The sequence below is a fragment of the Vicia villosa genome, linkage group LG4, assembly GCF_029867415.1.
Source record: "Vicia villosa cultivar HV-30 ecotype Madison, WI linkage group LG4, Vvil1.0, whole genome shotgun sequence".
In the NCBI taxonomy this organism is placed as follows: domain Eukaryota; kingdom Viridiplantae; phylum Streptophyta; class Magnoliopsida; order Fabales; family Fabaceae; genus Vicia; species Vicia villosa.
This window is the reverse complement of record NC_081183.1, coordinates 7,064,223-7,089,061: the sequence shown is the minus strand read 5'-3', so window position 1 is coordinate 7,089,061 and position 24,839 is coordinate 7,064,223. Positions and strand designations below refer to the sequence as shown.

General features: G+C 34.4%; 1 protein-coding gene across 1 annotated transcript; it reads right to left on the bottom strand.

Annotated features, from left to right (window-relative positions):
- Window positions 1-10,630: 10,630 nt before the first annotated feature.
- LOC131596742 (uncharacterized) lies at window positions 10,631-11,080 on the bottom strand. The gene has a single exon (XM_058869485.1). The coding sequence runs from the start codon at window positions 11,078-11,080 to the stop codon at window positions 10,631-10,633; it is 450 nt and encodes a 149-aa protein (XP_058725468.1).
- Between the last annotated feature and the right edge of the window lie 13,759 nt (window positions 11,081-24,839).

Here is a 24,839-nt window from a genome sequence, read left to right as displayed (position 1 = left end):
ACCTCCTAGTTTGCTTGCTCAAAATCAAAACAAACAAAATTCTCATACATTGTTGATTTTTCAAAACTTTCAAAAAAGACAATACTTTGTATACATCCAAACACGGATTATTACAAAGTTAACGCTCTTTTCAAAAACATCTTTCGAAAGATAAACAAGCATTTTGTATACATCCACACACGAATCATTACAAAATTCAAATTACAAAAGTATTTGAAACCACATATGAGCAATTTCAGAGCAATTGAAAAGTGATCGAAAAACAAGTGAGCTAAGCAAACTTAAGAGCCCATGGATAACCATGGATACAAAGGGTGCTAACACCTTCCCTTTGTATAACCTACCCCCTTACCCAGAATTTCTTAAAGGTCTTTTTTCTGTTTCTTTTATAAACCTTTCCTTAATTGGATAAAATAAAAGGTCGGTGGCGACTCTGTGAATTTTCAAAAATGCGAAAGCATTAAGCGACAAAAAAGAGTCAGTTCACGTATCTCTACAGATCAGAGGTATGGCCCGGTATTAAAAAAAATCGGAGGTCCACAGCTATACTACATAAAAGTCACGAAGTTCGTTAAACTTGCATTTATTGGTATTTTTGAAGATTTTCGTGTGCTATACTACATATAAAACACGTAGTTCGTTAAACTTGCAAAATTTGGTATTTTTTGAGATTTTCGTGTGCTATACTACATAAAAGTCACGAAGTTTGTTATACTTGTACTATTTGGTCTTTTAAAAGATTTTCGTATGATATACTACATAAAAGTAACAAAGTTTGTTAAACTTGCATATATTGGTATTTTGGAAGATTTTCGTGTGCTATACTACATAAAAAACACGAAGTTCGTTACACTTATAAAATTTAGTATTTTTCGAGATTTTCGTGTGTTATACTACATAAAACGTCTTGAAGTTCGTTAAACTATTATACATTGGTATTTTAGAAAAATTTCATGTGCTATACTACATTAAAGTCACGAAGTTAATTAAACTTGCAAAATTTTGTCTTTTGGAAGATTTTCGTATGTTATACTACATAAACGTCACGAAGTTCGTTAAACTTGTATATATTGGTATTTCGTGTGCTATACTACATAAAAGTCGCGAAGTTTGTTACACTTGAAAATTTAGTCTTTTGGAAGCTACAAAAGGTATAACGTCAAATCTCTAACTGACAAAAGGAACGTTAGAAGCTACAAAAGGCATGGCTCGAGGTAGTTGACAAAAGTGTGAAACATTAAATGCAGCAGTGTACTATTCACGCAATGCATTAAATGCTCCCAATGGTCATTTCCTCTCAGCACCTATAAATAGAAGTTCTGATTCAGAAGCAGCCACAACTCTCTTGCGCAAAAATACCAAAACGCTATCAAACTGAAATCAAATAAAAGCAAAGAAGAACTTCATCTTCAACCTCACAACTTTGTAATATTTTAGTGGGTGTTACGAACTAGAACTTAAGAGAAATATCCCTTGGTGATTACAGCTTTCTTAGAAGCAAATTAAACTCTTGTAATATTTATTTTTTACATTAATTGTAAAAGGAATTCCTAGAGTGATCAAGTTATGATCTGTAGACTCTAGAAGACTTAGAGGGTATCTAAGTGGAGAACCATTGTAATCAGTTTGATTAGTGGATTAAATCCTCAGTTGAGGTAAATCACCTTGTCAGGGGTGGACTGGAGTACTTTGGTTAACAACGAACCATGATAAAAATAATTGTGTTCTTTATTCTTATCTACCATTTTTTAGAAGTTACACTTATTCAATCCCCCCCTTTCTAAGTGTTTTTAACTCCTTCAATTGGCATCAGAGCGTCGGTTCTAGGTGCAAGCACTTAACCGTGTTAGTTAAAAGATTCAGAGAGAAAAACACAAAATGGTTGAAACAACTACTTCTACTTCAACTCCTGAGCAAAACAACAATGGTAACAATGGAAGCAGAAGCTTCAATGGTTACAATAGACCACCAGTCTTAGATAGTGAAAACTTTGAGTATTGGAAGGATAGACTCGAAAGTTACTTTCTTTGTCAAGATGGTGACTTATGGGACTTAGTGTTGGATAGTTACACACATCCGATAAATGTTCGTGGAGTCAAGATTACAAGACAAGCTATGAGTGATGACCAAAAGAAAGAATTCAAGAATCATCACAAATCAAGGACATATTGTTAAAGGCTATCTCTCATGCTGAGTATGAGAAGATAACAAACAGAGAAACAGCTCGTGATGTCTTTGAATCTCTAAAGATGACTCATGATGGAAATGCTCAAGTAAAGGAGACAAAGGCTTTAGCTTTAATCCAGAAGTATGAAGCATTCAAGATGGAGGAAGATGAGAACATTGAAGCAATGTTTTCAAGATTCCAGACTCTGACTGTTGGATTGAGAGTGCTTGATAAAGGCTACACCAAAGATGATCATGTAAAGAAGATTATCTGAAGCTTACCCAGAAGATGGGGACCCATGGTGACTGCCTTCAAGATTGCCAAGAATCTGAATGAGGTGTCTCTTAACGAGCTGATAAATGCCTTAAGGAGTCACAAGATTGAGCTGGATGCAAATGAGCCTCAAAAGAAAGGTAGGTCTATTGCATTAAAATCCAATAATAAAAAATGCACTAATGCTTTTCAGGCTGAAAAAGAAGAATCTGATGAGTCAGAGTCAGAAGAAGAAGATGATGAACTATCTCTCTTATCCAGAAGAGTAAATCAACTTTGGAAGAGTAAGAAGAGAAGGTTCAAGAACTTCAAAAGACCTGAAAAGGGAGAATCTTCTGAACACAGAAGATCTAGCAAAAGGAAGGTGACGTGCTATGAATGTAAAGAGCCTGGACACTACAAGAATGAATGTCCAAAGCTTCAGAGGGAAAAGCCCAAGAAAATATTTGAAAAGAAGAAAGGTCTTATGGCTACATGGGATGACTCAGATTCATCAGATCAAGAGTCAGACTCTGAAGATGAGCAGGCCAACATAGCACTTATGGCAATAATTGACGCTGGTGAAGAGTCTACTTCTGATTCAGACTCTGATGAGGTATTTTCTGAACATATTAGAGAAGATCTAGTTTCCAGCTTATTTGAACTTCTGGAAATCAAGAGTCAACTTAGTATTGTTAGACGTTGGCCTAAGGATCTAGAAGGGGGTGAATAGATCTCACAGAGTTTTTTTTTGGAATTATTTCGAACTAATGCGAAAGCGGTTCTGAATCGACTTGCGTCTATTCTGGACCGTTATTGCAAGGGTCGTATATGTGCCAAAACCACAAGATAATTGAGATTAACGATGAAGTGATATGTTATCGAATCAATACGTTTCACAGCTGAAAATCGATTAACTTCTAAATTGATAAACTTTGGTTTGCAATGCAGTAATAGTGAAAGAAGCAAAAACACAAACACTTGGTGATAATGATCAAATTGATGGTGATTCAATGTGTGATGAATTGTGATGTTTATGCAAGTCCTTAATTCACAATTTTAACACTCGAATCGTTGGTCAATTTGCAATTATAACCAAATATGAACAGAACGTAAATGAAAAGATAAAAGCGACAAGAACACGATATTTGTTTAGGCAGTTCGTCGATCGTCCTCGCTACGACTACGTCTGCCCCCAATTCCAAATTGAAATTGGGAAATCTTCCATTAATGTTGAAAGCAGTTTATACAAAGAAGATAACAAAGCGATAAACAATAAACCAAATTTGTCGATCCTTTGAATCTTCTTCCCCCTTAATCTTGAGCCAGATTAAGGTCTTTCAAGAGCTTCACTTTGATCCCTTTCTGCAGTGTTTTGAATTGCTCGAACACTTGTTCTTCAATCTTCACACTCAGCTGGATCCTTGATGAAGCTTCTTGATAAAAACCCCCAAAATTCACCTATCTTGGAGGACAAAACCCTTAGATTTTATTCACCAAAAACCCCATAAATCTTCACTCACTAGGAATCTTCAGTTCCGTTCCATGGACGTTATCGAACTCGATCACTAACCCTCAACACAAGAATGATTATGTGTAATTGTGTTGGAGATGATGAAGAACGAAGATGAGAAGCCTTTGTGTATCTTTCAGTTGTTGGTGTTGAGGACTGCAATAATGAACCTTGGACAATATATATGAGAGCTTATCAGTTGGAGCAAAGAAAACCAGAAATTTTTGCATTTTTGATCAGGTAGGTCGACCTCTTGTAGTGCTTAGTGTAACATCCCACTTTTCCCAATTTAAAAATTACGGTAAAATAGTAATAATATTATCAGAGTAATACAACACGAGTGGAATGTCACATCTTTCAAATAAAACAGAAACTAAAGTCTCAATACTTTATTTATTCGTTTCTCACAAATCAATAATGCAGCGGAAATAGTATTTATTTAAAATAAATCACGGCACACTTGCCACCAATAAATAAAATCCACCTTAACCTGTGGTTCTCCAAAAATTAGAATTTAAAAGCGATACGTAACAAAATTCAATAAAATAACATTTGAAATAAATTCCCAAAAATTCCCGTGTTACGTATCAGAGCAACTCCTAAGACTCGATCAAGCAACACGTACTCCACGTACAACTTAAGTACCTGAATTATCTGTACTCCCAAAGAAGCACAGACAGAACAAACAAGAAATAAAGGGGTGAGAACTACATTCAATAAATAACGGTGAATAATACACGCTAAGGAGTAGTACTCACGCCAATCACACACACAATCACATATTTACAATACATATATCAATTCAATCACAATTTAACAATCAATTACAATAATGCAATGTGACTCCATGATTTGACACAAATGCATGTGGTACCAAAACACGGTTCATTCAATTGAACCCGATTCTCAAGGAATCCGGATAATTCGCATACACTCCACCGAGCAACGAATTATCTCCATCACGACTCCACAGTTGAGTCCGGACATACTAGGCATCTACAAAAGATTTCCACCTAGCAGTCTCAACATGCCATGTTATGAAATGCATGAACAACACAATATGCATAATTGTAATTAACAGGTACGCATATCACACGATCCTCCGGATCATACGTAAACCACAAGCTTACCGTAATTCACATTAGAATTACTACCGTTGTTACGAGACAGCACACAACATACAAACTGTTACACCAACACGCCTCACCAAACACTCGCCCATCAATTAGCTAGTTTCTGATTAGTTTATACAAATCCACTTAATAAATTACTACTAGTTACTACATTAGTCTTCTGCTAAAACTACTAACATTTTCTATCAATTTATCTTTACTGTAACTATATACTAACTCTACTGGATTAATTAGACTGATAACTCAGCTGAATGAATTGAACCACCCTCTGTCATTTATCATCTATGTGCAATTATTTCTTACTATTGTTGCTAAATCACTCAGCCAAATAAAATTGTAAACTAAGTTATCTAACTAATTACCACTTGTCATTAGTGTTATATTCTACCCCTAATGAACCATTATATAATCCCATGGTTAATTATGCCTACTAATTTGAAATAATGTTCTAGAACACCATCATGTTTTGAACTACAACGTGCAGCCACATAAACAAAAGAGAAAGGAATAGAATTGCTTATCCAAAGCTCATGACGGTCGGTACGGCAATAATTAACCAAACTTATGTTTATATTATATTGGATGGACTTAATGTTGTATCTGCTATTAAAAAAATCACTATGCTATCTCCTTCTATTATATAAATTGGAATTAGTTAAACTAATTAAATTAATTAACTCTAATATATACTTAGACTATTAATTTATGTACCTGCTAGTTGAATTCTAACAAAATTGATAACTCACACTAAATTGCACACAGGCAGCAATCAAATAAAACGAAATGGACCAAAAGGCACAGCAGTATGAATTTGCTACCAACAACAATGCTACAGAACCGTTTCAAACACTATATCACTGATATGCAATAATCCCCAAACATGATTCCTTAAATTGAATCACTGCAACAGCGAAGAATATGACAGCAACAACAATAATATATTGCATATCAGAATGATTCAATCACACAATTTCCATCACTATTAACTCATACAAACACAGATTCACACAAACGAAAATTAACATACGGAAAATCTACGAGGGAAAGGACCCCTCACTACCCTATCATGATTATAACACCTATAATGAACCCATTCTCCCCCCTTACCTCGAATTCGGTCAGAAAATCCTGTGAAAATTGATGGAGAAAATTGCCCTAGCAGCCTTGTTCTTCCTCCTCTAGCCCTCTCTCTCACGTGAAAATACTCGGTATGCTAAACCTTCACCAATTCCACCTTAAGACCTATTCTCCCTTATTTTCCTCCACTAACCCATTATTATTAATTCTGATTTTTTTAATTATTAATAAAAATAATCTTAATAATGATACTAATAATAATAAAAATAATAATGATAGTAGAAATAATAATACTAATGATAAAAATAGTATTAGTAATGATAATCATACTAATGATACTCATAATAAAATAATAATAATTATAATATACTACTATTACCACTTATGCCATATCATTACTGCCGACACCTCTATTTTACCCGTTCTGTTAAGGACACTCTGCCTACGCTCTCGACTGCACACCCTTAACTAGGCCAAACAATTAAAATCAACACGACAATTAAATAATTTAAAATGGGGTGTTACAACTCTCCTCCACTTAAATTATTTTCGTCCTCGAAAATGTACCTGATAGAAATAGTTCCGGATACGACTCTCGCATCCTGCTCTCCAACTCCTAGGTCACACTTCCTCTAGCAGCTCCTCCCCAAGCTACTCTCACCAACGGAATCTCTTTTCCTCTAAGTTGTTTCATCTTCCGATCTTCAATCCTAATCGGCATCGCTTCTACAGTGAGATTATCACGAATCTGGACTTCATCCCTCTGAATGACGTGAGATGGATCAGACACATATTTTCGAAGTTGCGACACATGAAATACATCATGCAAGTTCGAAAGCTCGGGCGGCAACGCCACCCTGTATGCTACTGTACCCACTCTCTGCAAAATCTGATACGGTCCAATAAACTTAGGATCCAGCTTCTTAGACTTCAACGCACGACCAACACCTGTCATCGGATTGACTTTCAAAAACACATGATCGCCTTCACTGAATTCTAAATCCTTCCTCCGATTATCATGATAACTCTTCTGTCTACTCTGAGACGCTTTCATCTTCTCTCGGATCATCTGAATTGTCTCAGTAGTTTGTTGCACAATTTCTGGCACAAGCACAATCCTTTCGCCGGTCTCATACCAACACAAAGGTGTCCTACACCTTCTACCATACAGAGCCTCGAAAGGTGCCATTCCAATGCTAGAATGGTAACTATTATTATACGTAAACTCAATCAATGGCAAATAAGTATCCCACGCACCACTTTTCTCCAATACACAAGTTCTCAACAAGTCTTCTAGCGATTGAATAGTCCTCTCCGACTGACCGTCCGTCTGCGGGTGGTAAGCCGAACTCAATTTTAACTTAGAACCCAGAGCTTCTTGCAAGCTCTTCCAAAATTCAGAAGTAAACCTCGGATCTCTGTCCGACACTATGCTTGACGGAACGCCGTGCAACTTCACAATTATTCTGATATAAATCTCCGCCAACTTTGACAACGGAAAACTGATATTAATTGGTATAAAATGTGCGGACTTAGTAAGTCGATCCACAACTACCCAAATAGCATCAAATCCCCGCGCTGTATTCGGCAAACCTGTAACAAAATCCATAGTAATACAGTCCCACTTCCACTCTGGGATTTCCAACGGTTGCATCAGCCCCGAAGGTTTATGATGTTCTACTTTTGATTTCTGACACGTCAAGCAAGCATACACGAACTGGGCTATGTCTCTCTTCATACCGGACCACCAAAACAACTTCTTAAGGTCTTGATACATTTTCGTAGCTCCCGGATGAATACTCAAGCTACTTCGGTGACTTTCCTCCAAAATCGCCTTCCTCAATTCTTCATTATCTGGCACACAAATTCTGCCCCGAAATCTCAACACACCAAGATTATCCACTTTAAAGTCACTATCAGGATTGTCTTCCCCGGTAGGTATTAAATCCACTAGTTTCACATCAAGTCTCTGATTCTCCTTAATTACATCCAAAAAGTCATTATTTACCTTCAGCATCCCCAATCTAACACTACTAGGTGTCATCTCACAAACCATACTCAGATCTCTAAACTGTTCAATTAACTCCATTTCTTTCACCATTAATGCCGACATATGAACCGTCTTCCGACTCAGCGCATCAGCTACCACATTAGCCTTTCCTGGATGGTAACTCAAATTAAAATCATAGTCCTTCAAGAATTCTAACCACCTCCTCTGCCTCATATTCATTTCCTTCTGATCAAATAGATATTTCAGACTCTTGTGATCACTGAACACTTCAAATCTTGATCCATACAGGTAGTGTCTCCAAATTTTCAATACAAAAACCACTGCTGCTAATTCAAGATCATGAGTAGGATAATTCCTCTCATGCACCCTCAATTGTCGTGAAGCATAGGCCACCACCTTACCATCTTGCATTAATACTCCACCTAATCCCATTTTAGACGCATCGCAGTACACAACAAACGGTTCACTTGGATTTGGTAGAATCAACACTGGCGATGTAGTCAACTTCTTCTTCAACTCTTCGAAACTTTCCTCACATGCCGCATCCCACACAAAGGCTTGACCCTTCCTCGTCAACTGAGTTAATGGTAACGCCAAATTGGAAAATCCTTCAATAAATCTGCGATAATATCCTGCCAAACCCAAAAAGCTTCTAATCTCCGTCACTGTCTTCGGAGGTTCCCACTGAAGTACTGCACTTACTTTAGATGGATCCACTGCTATACCTTCACCCGAAATAACATGTCCTAAGAAACTCACAGTTCCTAGCCAAAACTCACACTTCGAGAACTTTGCGAATAACCTATTATCCTTCAACACTTGCAACGCAATTCTCAAGTGTTCTGCATGCTCCTCTTCCGACTTAGTGTAAATTAATATGTCATCGATGAATACTACAATAAACCGATCCAAATACGAATGAAATATACGGTTCATGTATTCCATAAAAACACCTGGCGCATTAGACACTCCGAAAGGCATCACTGCATATTCGTAGTGTCCATAACGAGTTATAAAGGCGGTCTTCTGAATATCTCCTTCTTTCACTCTAATCTGATGGTACCCCGACCTCAAATCAATTTTACTAAATACACGAGCACCAACGAGCTGATCCATTAAGTCATCAATTCTTGGCAACGGATACTTATTCTTAATGGTTACTTTATTCAACTGCCGGTAATCAATACACAGACGCATACTACCATCTTTCTTCTTTACCAGCAACACTGGAGCTCCCCACGGCGATACACTCGGCCGAATAAATTTCTTATCAAGCAATTCTCCAATCTGAGCCTTCAACTCCGCCAATTCTGATGCAGACATTCGGTACGGTGCCATAGAAATAGGCCTAGTACCAGGAATAAGATCAATAGAAAATTCGACTTCCCTCTCTGGAGGCAACCCTGTAATATCCCCAGGAAACACTTCGAGAAATTCTTTCACCACCGGTATCTCTTCAATTGATGTTTCGCTCTCAACCGATAGTGAGGCAAACACAGCAAACATCTTGGCTTCATCCTCTAACAATACTTTCATCTCCTTGGTAGATAACGAATCCGCCAACGCTTCTTCTTCTGGAGTCAGGAACAATAACCTCTTCCTAAAGCAGTCAATATACACACGATTGAACTCTAACCAGTTCATTCCCAAAATAACGTCCAGATTACTGAGTGGCAAACAAATCAAGTCCACTCCGAAATCCCTATCAAAGATAGTCAACGGACAATTCAAGCATGCTAAAGAAGTAACCACAGAACCAATAGATGGAGTTTCAATAGTCATCTTCCGATCTAAAGTAGACGGCACAAGTCCTAATCTCTTCACACAGTCAATAGAAATGAACGAGTGGGTCGCACCCGTATCGATAATAGTAATCAAAGGAGCGTTATGGATGAAACAAGTACCTTTGACCAACCGGTCCTCATCGGTAGATTGGGTCCTACCAATGCAAACACCTTCCCATTAGTCTGAGACTTCTTTGGCTTCTGACAGTGAGTGTTGATGTGACCCTGCTCACCACAGTTGTAGCAAGTAGGCACACTGGTTCTACAATCCGCCACGACATGACCTGTTTTTACCACACTTGAAGCACTTCTTCATGTCTTTCTGACATTCATTAGCACGGTGCCCCTCGGTACCACATCGGAAGCAAGTAATGGGGTTGGAAGCAAACCCTCCCCCATTTGGCTTCTTCCCAAAACCAACTTTCTGTTTTCCTTTATCAGCAGGAGCACTGTATGGTTTCCCACGATCATGCTTACCCTTTCGATCGTTCACAGCTTTGTAATGTGCAATCCTGGCTCTGTTATCATTGTCATAAATTCTGCTTCTGCTCACTAGCTCTGGATAGTTCCTTATCTTCTGACAAGCAATACCTTGTTTGATCTCGGGACGCAGCCCGTTCTCAAACTTGATGCCTTGGAATTCATAGCCTCATTGGTATTGTAATGAGAACAATACTTCACCAATTCCTCGAATCAAGCAGCATACTCATCAACGGTCATAGTCCCCTGCTTCAATTCTAGGAACTCAATCTCCCTCTTGCTACGAGCATCTTCCGAAAAGTACTTTTCCAGAAACTCAGCCCGAAACACTGCCCAAGTAATAGCAGTACCTGCAGCTTCCATTCTCTGACGACTGTTATCCCACCAGTCCTCAGCTTCACCTTCCAGCATGTGTGTACCAAACTGTACCTTCTGATCCTCATTGCATCCCATGGTCCTGAAGATCTTCTCAATAGCCTTCAGCCATTTCTGTGCATTATCTAGATCAATGATACCACCTTCAAACTTAGGCGGTTTGTTGCTCTGGAACCTCTCTAAGTTGCGAAACTGTAGATCTCCAGCATTCTGATTGTTGTTATTCTGCACCGATTGCGCCATAGCTTGCAGTGCAGCAGCAAGAGCAGCATCATTCCTTCCAGCCATTCTGTCCAACAATCCAAAATACAGTCAGAAGAACACACAAGTCAACTCCTAAACTAAGGACTGACTCTACTACATCTGGCCGGTTGAACCGACCTGCTCTGATACCAATTGTAACATCCCACTTTTCCCAATTTAAAAATTACGGTAAAATAGTAATAATATTATCAGAGTAATACAACACGAGTGGAATGTCACATCTTTCAAATAAAACAGAAACTAAAGTCTCAATACTTTATTTATTCGTTTCTCACAAATCAATAATGCAGCGAAAATAGTATTTATTTAAAATAAATCACGGCACACTTGCCACCAATAAATAAAATCCACCTTAACCTGTGGTTCTCCAAAAATTAGAATTTAAAAGCGATACGTAACAAAATTCAATAAAATAACATTTGAAATAAATTCCCAAAAATTCCCGTGTTACGTATCAGAGCAACTCCTAAGACTCGATCAAGCAACACGTACTCCACGTACAACTTAAGTACCTGAATTATCTGTACTCCCAAAGAAGCACAGACAGAACAAACAAGAAATAAAGGGGTGAGAACTACATTCAATAAATAACGGTGAATAATACACGCTAAGGAGTAGTACTCACGCCAATCACACACACAATCACATATTTACAATACATATATCAATTCAATCACAATTTAACAATCAATTACAATAATGCAATGTGACTCCATGATTTGACACAAATGCATGTGGTACCAAAACACGGTTCATTCAATTGAACCCGATTCTCAAGGAATCCGGATAATTCGCATACACTCCACCGAGCAACGAATTATCTCCATCACGACTCCACAGTTGAGTCCGGACATACTAGGCATCTACAAAAGATTTCCACCTAGCAGTCTCAACATGCCATGTTATGAAATGCATGAACAACACAATATGCATAATTGTAATTAACAGGTACGCATATCACACGATCCTCCGGATCATACGTAAACCACAAGCTTACCGTAATTCACATTAGAATTACTACCGTTGTTACGAGACAGCACACAACATACAAACTGTTACACCAACACGCCTCACCAAACACTCGCCCATCAATTAGCTAGTTTCTGATTAGTTTATACAAATCCACTTAATAAATTACTACTAGTTACTACATTAGTCTTCTGCTAAAACTACTAACATTTTCTATCAATTTATCTTTACTGTAACTATATACTAACTCTACTGGATTAATTAGACTGATAACTCAGCTGAATGAATTGAACCACCCTCTGTCATTTATCATCTATGTGCAATTATTTCTTACTATTGTTGCTAAATCACTCAGCCAAATAAAATTGTAAACTAAGTTATCTAACTAATTACCACTTGTCATTAGTGTTATATTCTACCCCTAATGAACCATTATATAATCCCATGGTTAATTATGCCTACTAATTTGAAATAATGTTCTAGAACACCATCATGTTTTGAACTACAACGTGCAGCCACATAAACAAAAGAGAAAGGAATAGAATTGCTTATCCAAAGCTCATGACGGTCGGTACGGCAATAATTAACCAAACTTATGTTTATATTATATTGGATGGACTTAATGTTGTATCTGCTATTAAAAAAATCACTATGCTATCTCCTTCTATTATATAAATTGGAATTAGTTAAACTAATTAAATTAATTAACTCTAATATATACTTAGACTATTAATTTATGTACCTGCTAGTTGAATTCTAACAAAATTGATAACTCACACTAAATTGCACACAGGCAGCAATCAAATAAAACGAAATGGACCAAAAGGCACAGCAGTATGAATTTGCTACCAACAACAATGCTACAGAACCGTTTCAAACACTATATCACTGATATGCAATAATCCCCAAACATGATTCCTTAAATTGAATCACTGCAACAGCGAAGAATATGACAGCAACAACAATAATATATTGCATATCAGAATGATTCAATCACACAATTTCCATCACTATTAACTCATACAAACACAGATTCACACAAACGAAAATTAACATACGGAAAATCTACGAGGGAAAGGACCCCTCACTACCCTATCATGATTATAACACCTATAATGAACCCATTCTCCCCCCTTACCTCGAATTCGGTCAGAAAATCCTGTGAAAATTGATGGAGAAAATTGCCCTAGCAGCCTTGTTCTTCCTCCTCTAGCCCTCTCTCTCACGTGAAAATACTCGGTATGCTAAACCTTCACCAATTCCACCTTAAGACCTATTCTCCCTTATTTTCCTCCACTAACCCATTATTATTAATTCTGATTTTTTTAATTATTAATAAAAATAATCTTAATAATGATACTAATAATAATAAAAATAATAATAATGATAGTAGAAATAATAATACTAATGATAAAAATAGTATTAGTAATGATAATCATAATAATGATACTCATAATAAAATAATAATAATTATAATATACTACTATTACCACTTATGCCATATCATTACTGCCGACACCTCTATTTTACCCGTTCCGTTAAGGACACTCTGCCTACGCTCTCGACTGCACACCCTTAACTAGGCCAAACAATTAAAATCAACACGACAATTAAATAATTTAAAATGGGGTGTTACACTTAGGTCGACCTAACAGAGCTGCATATTCTTTGAATGACATTTGTTCCCAGTTAGGTCGACCTGTTAAAGAAGTAGGTCGACCAGAATCCACTTCAGATACGTTTTGGGGACCTTTCCTCAGTTTAGGTCGACCTAGTTGTTGTGTAGGTCGACCTGGCAGAATGATATGTAAATTTCTCTACTTTAGGTCGACCTAGGTTGGGAGTAGGTCGACCTGACTGCTGTTTTTCTGAGTTCCTTTTGTTTTACTTGTATTGAGTCGACCTATATGCATAGTAGGTCGACCTGCTCTGTCATGAGTGACCAATGCTTGCTTTTCTTTGAGTTCTTCTGCTTGTGCCTTGTTGCTTGTATACTTGTGGAGTTTGCCATGAATCAAAAACATCTTTGTGAGTGTGGTCTTGTATTCACAAGTATCATATACAAGAAGCTTAAAAAGCTCTTTGAATCTGAAACTAAGAGACTTGAAATAGAAAATTCTGAACTCAGAGAGAAAGTTTTAAAATTAACTAAAGATGTTGAATCATCTTCAAGTTCAGAAAAGTCTATTCCAAGCACTAACATTATTCTAAAAGAATATGACTTGAGCTTCAGAAAGTTCTTATCTAGAGGTATAGGCACAAGTTAGCTAGCCTCTATGATATATGGTGTAAGTGGAAACAGGAGAATATGCATAGGCTTTGAGGGTGAAACCCCATACAAACTTGAACCTGTTGATGAGATGATTATCAAATACAAACCTTTGTATGAACAGTTCAAGTATGGCCATTCTCATGATATTAAGCACACATCTCACTCTAAGAGTTTCCACATAACACACACTAAGAAATATGCTGTTACACACTCTAAAAAATCTTATTTTAAATCTTATGCTAAATCTCAGTTCAATCAGAACTTGAGAAGGATTAACCCAAAAGGACCCAAAAGAATGTGGGTACCTAAGGAAAAGATAATTCCTGTTGCAGATCTCCTTCAAAGCTCAAAAAACAAACATGTCATGGTACCTGGACTCTGGGTGCTCACGACACATGACGGGAAGAAGGTCTATGTTCCAAAGCCTGGAACTTAAATCTTCTGGAAAATTAAAGTTTGGAGGGAACCAGAAGGGCAAAATCATTGACTCTGGAACCATATGCATTGGTAACTCTCCCTCTATAACTAATGTTCTTTTAGTAGATGGATTAGCTCATAACTTATTGTCCATAAGTCAATTAAGTGACAATGGTTATGACATAATCTTCAATCAAAAGTCTTGCAAAGCTATTAGTCAGAAGGATGGCTCAATCCTATTTACAGGCAAGAGAAAGAACAACATTTATAAGATTGATCTTTCAGATCTTAAGAATCAAAAGGTTACTTGCCTTCTGTCTGTTAACGAAGAGTAGTGGGTCTGGAACAGAAGATTAGGTCATGCTAGTTAGAGAAAGATTTCTCAGATTAACAATCTTAATTTGGTCAGAGGACTCCCTAATCTGAAATATAAATCAGATGCTCTTTGTGAAGCATGTCAGAAAGGGAAGGTTTCAAAACCTACATTCAAGTCTAAAAATGTTGTCTCTTCCTCTAGGCCTTTAGAACTTCTGCACATTGATCTTTTTGGCCAAGTCAAAACAGCATCAATCAGAGGCAAGAAATATGGATTGTGGCCCAGTCTAAATAAGACTCCATCCTTTAAAAGTCACGAAGTTCGTTAAACTTGTATATATTGGTATTTCGCAAAAATTTCATGTGCTATACTACATAAAAGTCACAAAGTTTGTTAAACTTGTAAAATTTAGTCTTTTGGAAGATTTTCGTGTGCAATTCTACGTAAAAGTCACGAAGTTTGTTAAACTTGCATACATTGGTATTCTGGAAGATTTTCGTGCGCTATACTACATAAAAAACATGAAGTTCGTTAAACTTGCAAAATCTGGTATTTTGAGAGATTTTCGTGTGCTATACTACATAAACGTCACGCAGTTTGTTAAACTTGTATACATTGGTATTTTGGAAAATTTTCGTGTGATATACTACATAAAAGTCACGAAGTTTGTTAAACTTGCAAAATTTAGTCTTTTGGAAGATTTTCATATGCTATACTACGTAAAAGTCACAAGGTTCGTTAAACTTGCATATGTTGGTAGTTTGGAAGAGTTTCGTGTGCTACTACATAAAAAACCAAAGTTCATTAAACTTGCGAAATTTGGTATTTTTGGAGATTTTCGTGTGCTATACTTCATAAAAGTCACGAAGTTTGTTAAACTTGCAAAATTTATTCTTTTGGAAGATTTTCGTATGCTATACTACATAAAAGTCACAAAGTTCGTTAAACTTGTATACATTGATCTTTTGGAAGAATTCGTGTGCTATATTACATAAAAAATACGAAGTTCGTTAAACTAACAAAATTTTGTATTCTGGGAGATTTTCGTATGTTATACTACATAAACATAATGAAGTTCATTAAACTATTATACATTGGTATTTTGGAAAAAATTTGTGTGCTATACTACATAAATGTCACGAAGTTTGTTAAACTTGCAAAATTTTGTCTTTTTGAAGATTTTCGTGTGTTATACTACATAAACGTCACAAGGTTCTTTAAACTTGCATACATCAGTATTTTGGAAGATTTTCGTGTGCTATGCTACATAAACGTCACAAAGTTTATTAAACTTGCAAAATTTAGTCAATCTGAAGATTTTCGTGTGCAATTCTACGTAAAAGTCACGGAGTTTGTTAAACTTGCATACATTGGTATTTTGGAAGATATTCGTGTGCTACACTACATAAAAACACGAAGTTCGTTAAACTTGCAAAATTTAGTCTTTCGGAAGATTTTCGTGTGCTATACTACATGAAAGTCATTAAGTTTGTTAAACTAGCAAAATTTTGTATTTTGGGAGATTTTCTTGTGCTATACTACATAAAAGTCACGAAGTTTGTTATACTTGCAAAATTTGGTCTCTTGGAAGATTTTCGTGTGCTGTACTACATAAAAGCCACGAAGTTCGTTAAACTTGCATACATTGAAATTTTGGAAGATTTCGGGTGCTATACTACATAAAATACACGAAGTTCGTTAAACTTATAAAATTTGGTATTTTGGGTGATTTTCGTGTGCTATACTACATAAACGTCACGAAGTTCGTTAAATTTGTATACATTAGTATTTTGGAAAATTTTCGGGTGCTATACTACATAAAAGTCACGAAGTTTGTTAAACTTGCAAAATTTACTCTTTTGGAAAATTTCCGTGTGCTATACTACATAAAAGTCACTAAGATCGTTAAACTTGCAAAATTTGGTATTTTTGGATATTTTCGTGTGCTATACTACATAAACGTCACGAAGTTTGTTAAATTTGCACATTATAGTCTTTTGGAAGATTTTCGTGTGCTATTCTACGTAAAAGTCACGAAGTTTGTTAAACTTGCATACATTGGAATTTTGGAAGATTTTCGTGTGCTATACTACATAAAATAGACGATGTTCGTTAAACTTATAAAATTTAGTATTTTGGGAGATTTTCGTGTGCTATACTACATAAAAGTCACGAAGTTCGTTAAACTTGCATACATTGGAATTTTGGAAGATTTTCATGTGCTTTACTACATAAAATACACGAAGTTCGTTAAACTTATAAAATGTTGTATTTTGGGAGATTTTCGTGTGCTATATAACATAAACGTCACGATGTTCGTTAAACTTGTATACATTTGTGTTTTGGAAAATTTGCGTGTGCTACACTACAAAAAAGTCACGAAGTTTGTTAAACTTGCAAAATTTAGTCTTTTGGAAGATTTTCGTGTGCTATATTACATAAAATTCATGAAGTTCGTTAAACTTGCAAAATTTGGTCTTTTGGGAGATTTTTGTGTGTTATGCTACATAAAAGTCACGAAGTTTGTTATACTTGCAAAATTTAGTCTTTTGGAATATTTTTGTGTGTTATACTACATTAACGTCACGAAGTTCGTTAAACTTGTATATATTGGTATTTCGCAAAAATTTAGTGTGCAATACTACATAAAAATCATGAAGTTTGTTAAACTTGAAAAATTTAGTCTTTTTGAAGATTTTCGTGTGTTAGACTACATAAAAGTCACGAAGTTCGTTAAACTTTCATAAATTGGTATTTTGGAAGATTTTCGTGTGCTATACTACATATAAAAACGAAGTTCGTTAAACTTACAAAATTTGGTATTTTGGGAGATTTTCGTGTGCTATACTACATAAACGTCACGAAGTTTGTTAAACTTGCAAAATTTAGTCTTTTGGAAGATTTTCGTGTGCTATACTACATAAAATACACGAAGTTTATTAAACTTATAAAATTTGGTATTTTGGGAGATTTTATTGTGCTATACTACATAAACGTCACGAAGTTCGTTAAACTTGTATACATTGGTATTTTGGAAAAAATTTCGTGTGCTATACTACATAAAAGTCACGAAGTTTGTTATCTTGCAAAATTTAGTCTTTTGGAAGATTTTCGTGTGCTATACTACATAAAATTCATGAAGTTCGTTAAACATGCATATATTAGTATTTTAGAAGATTTTTGTGTGCTATACTACATAAAAGTCACGAAGTTCGTTAAACTTGCAAAATTTGGTCTTTTGGGAGATTTTCGTGTGCTATACAACATAAACATCAAAAATTTGTTTAAAGTTGCATACATTGATATTTTGGAAGATTTCCGTGTGCTAGCATTAATCAAATAAAAAATGAAACTAACTGTTATATATTATCAGTGTAAACTTTTTTATGTAGTTTGTGCATTACGAATCATTCATAGATTTTACTTTGTAGATGATTAAGATAAAAGTAAAAAAAATAGTAAAAGTTTAATGACCACGATTAACCGATAAAGAAAAATCTTTTAAAAATTGCTTAAAAATTATAAATTTTATTAGAATTTATACCTAACATATAAAAATTGCACAAAAATAAAAGGAAAATCGTACTTTTTAAGAAAAGAAGCTAAAATAGGCTCACATATACTCCTAGACACATTTTGAACTCATGATATTGTGTTTATTTAAGAACTATTAATGGAGAATACAAAGTTAACTTCCAGATAGAAAAACAAATATAACACCACCTTGCATGTACTATTCATCTCATGATCATACCACCATACTTCCAAAACCCTACAAAAATCTCCTTACATTCTCAATCCCCTTGATTTTAGAACTTCTAGTATCTCTAGGCACATTATTGGATAAAGATTTCCCTTAACCATAAAATTGACTCTTTTGATGCTTTTTTCCTCTACACCACCCGTCAATCACCATGAATTACATTTATTACTCCAAATTCTTTTACTACAATTTTTACGCTAACTATGCCCACTTTCTAATGCAGTTTCATTAGTCTTTGTTCAAGAACCAAAATACTAGAATATCATATGTCGATATAAAAAAATTATGTTGATTACATGAAAATTGTTAGGCCTTAATTAAATTAGGCAATTTTGTTGAGTGTCAGTGGCTTAGCGCTACTTTGTAGGAGGGACCATAAATATTAAATAAATTGTGTCTTAAAGATACTAGTTAACGATACTATTATAAAATTTGAGTTGAATAAAACTATATTTAAAGTTTAAAAAAATATAAATATACATTTTACAAAAGAAAATTTCTTAGGTCATTAACTTTGTGCCCTTTGAGCATATGTTTCGCATTAATAAAATTGAAAATAAAATTAATTGCTATATACATATCAATATAAATTTTTATATATGGTCAGTGCATCACAATCATTCATAAATATTATTTTGTAGATATTAAAATAAAAGTAAAAAATTAGTAAAAATTAATAACTACGATTAACAGAAAATGTAAAATCTTTTAAAAAATTGTCTAAAAATTATAAATTTTATATCTAAAATATTAAAATTATACATAATTAAAAGACAAATTATAACGCTTAAGAATATAACCTAAAATAGACTCACATTCACGTATAGGTCGGACTTGAAAATTTTACAATTCCATTTTGAGAATTTTTCAATCTATTCTAAAAACTTAAAAATTTATCAGAAGGATTATTTTGATAATATAATTTTTTATTAAATTATATTTTTCTATAGTATATTTTAATAAATTAAATTGTTTATATATAAAGTTCATAGACAATAAAATAAATAAACATAGAGTTGGAATGAAAAAATATTTTAAATATTTTATTTAACATTATAGTTTTTTTTTAATTTTTAAAAAGGACACAAAATAGCTCACAGTTCAACCTTAGGACAAACATATAACTAATCCATGACTAAAATAGGCAAATAATTGTTGTTCACACCCTTTGTGGTAAAAGACATCCTTAAAAACATGAAAGCCTCCTTTGAATAATATATAAGTTAACTTTCGGAGCTCTCCATGACATAAAAATACACCAAAATACTTCGTAAGTGACTAATTTCCATTTTACCAAAAAATAGGATGGAATAAAACTCCATTATGATGGAAGGATGAGTATGTATGTTAAGTTTCAGATTAATTCCTAGACACATTTTAAATTCATGATAGTGTGTTTACTTCAGAACTATCAGTGGAGAGTACATAAGTTAACTTCCAGAACTATCAAGCGGAAAAATGAATATAACACCACCTTGCATGTACTCTTCGTTTCATGATCATACCACCATACTTCCAAAATCCTACTAAAATATCCTTCCATTCTCAATCAAGTTTTGTACTTCAAAATCATATTATTATATTTTTTCATATCAAAAGGCGCAAAAGAAGCTAAAATTTAATGTAGTATACATGTATTTCCTTCCTCATTGCTTGCAAGAGTCTGGTTTAGGTGATTAAAATGAATGTTGCATCCCAAAGTTAACTTTCATATTATGTTGCATGTAGTTCCGAAAGTTTAATTCCAGACTATTTTCATGTTAAATTTATGTTTGATTGTGTTTACACTAGCTGTAGCAATGATGCACCCTAACGCTGTACCCAATGCTACTATGTCTATGGATGTTGAACAAATTAATATTGAGGTAGATGTTGGTAAACAATTTACAAATAAATAGGAGTTTTCTGTTCGTGAATATATGCTCCAATGGATCCACATAGAGGCTGTAAAATCGGGGTTTAATAGTGTAATCAGGAGGTCAGATTATGGTTCTGATACAAGACTGATATTTGTAACAATGAAATGCGAAAGAAGTGGTAAGTACAAAAAATCTACCCAAAAGTTGAAACGGGATGACAGTGGTACGAGGAAATGTGAGTGTCTTTTTAAGTTGCGTAGATACCTTAAGATAAATAATACACAAACATTTAATGTGGTTTTTGGTATACGTAATCATGATTGGTGTTGCAAGTTAGGCAATCATCACATTGTATGTTGCTTTAATTCTAAAGAGAAATATCATGTTTCTGACATGATGTTGGACACGAAAAGACCATATGATGTATGAAATATTAAGCAACTATGTAATTTTCGTGCCCGAAAAAACAAGGCGACAAGAGGTCCAAGAACTGAAATGAACAACTATTGAAGCTTTTGAATGATGATCATTATGCATCTAAGTAAAATTCTAGACCAAGTGAAGGAGAAAACTATTTGTGCTAGGACCGATCAAGTTAGACACTTTAGAAATACAACAACTAATATAATTAAATCTACTCATGCTACATTGAAAAATTGGTTGGGAAATAATAAATGTGATTTATGTAGAGGTTAAAACTCTATGAACCAAATGATCCAAAATCAGATAACGAGATACAAATATCATTTGGTCGCAACATTACAATATTCAAACACAGATTCAGAGTCAAGAATCTTTATTTATATTTGGTGGACAGTATATCTCGAGCAAGATTGAATTTTATTTATCACGAATCTAAGCGAGCTGAGAAAATAGGTTCAGATAGCTCAAAGTATGGTTGTACACTTAGAAGGACATACGTTCTTCCGTGTGCTTGTTTAATTTTAAAGAACACGAAACTTGATAGACCTATACGATTGTATGATGTTTACACACACTAAAAAAGGTTTCAGTTTGATGAAGGACGGTAAATCAAATTTATATTAATCTTATACTTCTATAAATATGGGCCCCCATGTTGTTAAATGAAATATCACAAAATGTCTCAATATTCGTATCTCGCATTTGTCTGCTTCAACAACGAGAGCTCCTCTCTTGAATTTACGTGAAGCTAAGAAGAAATTGTTCTTCTTTGGTAAAATAGGCTAGTCCATATTGGCCGGTCTGCCAGGCCCGAAAAATCATAGGGCTTGAGCCTTAAAATTATAGTCCATTTTTCCAGTGATTTTTTAGCGGCTAAATACCCTCACCAGTGGCATCTGACATGGCACCTGTTTGTACGCGTGACATCTATTCATAACTAAAGGTCATAAAAATTTTCAAAAAAATTCCAAAATTTTGCCATAAGAAAGGATTTGAACCAAGGTCATACTCTTTGAGTAAACAAGACACTTACCACCCAGCCAATGTACTTTATAATAATATAATAGAGAGAGAGAAACTCCTTCAGCCATCCCTTTCTCTTCTTGTCATCTTCTTCGTTCTTTTTAAAAACCTCCATGGCCAAATTTTCTCAACTTCAAAATTCAACTAAAAATTAAAATTGGAGATATGATTTAACTTGTTTTTTCGCCCGCAACTCAAATCTCCAAACCAAATTCCCATAATCGTCATCAACTTTATTTAATTTTAAATTTTGTTCAGAAACCATATAGCTTAAAAATTAAATTAAACGATGAATATTTACAAATCCAGAAAAATAATATGGGGGTATTACTCAGTACAAAAAGGGCAACAATTGACAACAGAGGTGTTATCGTTAATATGAATATGAATGTATTAACGATTTTCAAAATTGCTTTTAAGAAGAACAATTTTTATGGCTTCTTAATTGCATTGTGACTGTTTGTTTAAGATCCATAGCTTCACGTAAGTGCACTTGGTTACATCTATTATATGAATGTAACTGCTCCGTTTGCATAACTTGTTCAGATTGATGAAAACCTGATTCATTTTTCAGTCCAAATCTGAAGAATAAAGATGAAACTACACGGTAAGAAGAACAATAAGATCTGTTTCAGGAATGAGGGTAATCAATTTTCATGGTGATATTAAAAACTGATTTCAATGATTAAATCACTCTGGGTTTTGAAGGTGAAAGTCAATTGGGATTTTGAGGTAAAAATTGATTTACAGGGAGAAATCAAAACTGTAACATTAAGATGAAACAATAGTAATCGTAATAATAATAATAGTAATAATAATATTAATAATAGTAAAAATGATTATAATGATAATAATATTAATAATAAAATTGAATGAAATCATAAACATCAATTGTGAAGTGTTGTAGTGGAAAGTTGCTATTACTTGCCATTAAGATGGCATGAGTCCAAAACTAGTCAAAAGTAAAATGTTTTTTCATAATTTTTATGAACTTGAAGATGAATGTGTGCCAAGCGTATGACCAACTACCATGTCAGATGCCACCCAAGTTAAAGTTAATGCGTATGACCAACTACCACGTCAGATGCCACCCAAGTAAAAGTTAACGCGTATGATCAACTACCACGTCAGATGCCACCCAAGTAAAAGTTAACGCGTATGACCAACTACCACGTCAGAGGCCACCCAAGTAAAAGTTAACGCGTATGGCCAACTACCACGTCAGATGCCACCCAAGTAAAAGTTAACGCGTATGACCAACTACCACGTCAGATGCCACCCAAGTAAAAGTTAACGCGTATGACCAACTACCACGTCAGATGCCACCCAAGTAAAAGTTAACGCCATATCAAAAAAATGGACGGAAAGGACTAACGTGGACCTTTTTGAACAATTAAAGGATCACTTTGGAACTTTTTAAGGATAAGGGACCATAATGGACCCCGAGGTAAACTTAAGGGACGAAAAAGGGTATTTAGCCTTTTTTAGCCCAGCCCAAAAAAGCCCGCTACACTTTAGGGCTAGCCCATATGGACCGCGAGTAGCCTATTAGACCCGCATAATTATAAAATTTAAAAAATATATATTAATATTTATATTTTCTTACTCCAAAATAGCACATTGATTTTTTCCACCTCATTAAATTTTATCTTTATTCTATTAAATATTTCTCTTTTAAAAATTATACTTTAAGATAGTGAACATTCTTTCATCGTATTATATTAGTTTTTCTCTTATGTTAAATATTCAATTATTATTTTATACAATTTAGACATATATTGTATTTAGAAATACATTATAAAATTTATAAGAGATAATATAGTACTTAATCATGTATTATGTATTATGTTTAAAATAATATAATTTTTAATTTTATTTAAAATAAATATTATGGAGTTTTTATTTTAATTTTTTAAAATAAAAAAGTCCGTTTAAGGCCGTAATCCGAAGTTCATCTAGAGCCGAGCTCCTCGAGCCCATATTACACAGGGCTTTTTTGATCCAGCTTTAAAAAGTCTAGAATCTATCAGAATCGTCCTGTTTAAGGTCGGATAGTCCATTTTGACAGCTCTAACTACACCTTACCAGATTTATCCCCCGCTAGTGCGGGTTAAACAAACCGGCCCACGGCCCGAGCCTAATAAATTACTTGTTCCTTTTCACTCATAGAGAAAACATCCCTATAAAATGTGAGTAGAGATCCTCTCCATTTTCTAGAAAAAATGGACATTTTCATTATTATGTTTTTTTGTGTATAAATGTCTACTTAATGTCACAATTTCCAAAATTATATACAATATTGATTTAATCTAAAATTATAGTAATTGTCATTTCCATTTCTTTAGAGAAATGGAGAGGATCTCAACCCATAAAATGTTTATCATGGCACATGATTATTTTCTGTAAAAAAAATGTCTTTCTCATTTACTTATAAGCTACATGTGTTTGCTTACAATACATATACACACATTTAAGAAGTTTGTTTTAATAGAAATTTAAGTTTTAAAATTTATTCAAAGAGTACCGACTCATCCAAATTTTATTGAATGAAGCCATGCTTAATTATGCACTATGTCCCCAACTTGCAACCTCACATGATATACATCACATGAGCTAATATAGCTATATAGGTAAAGCTAGTGTGATAAGGCCTAGAGAAAATGAAATGTTTATTTATTTTTTTCTGTTTTATTTTTACATGTATATTAAATTGGAAAGTGATATAATTTCCCTGTTTATAT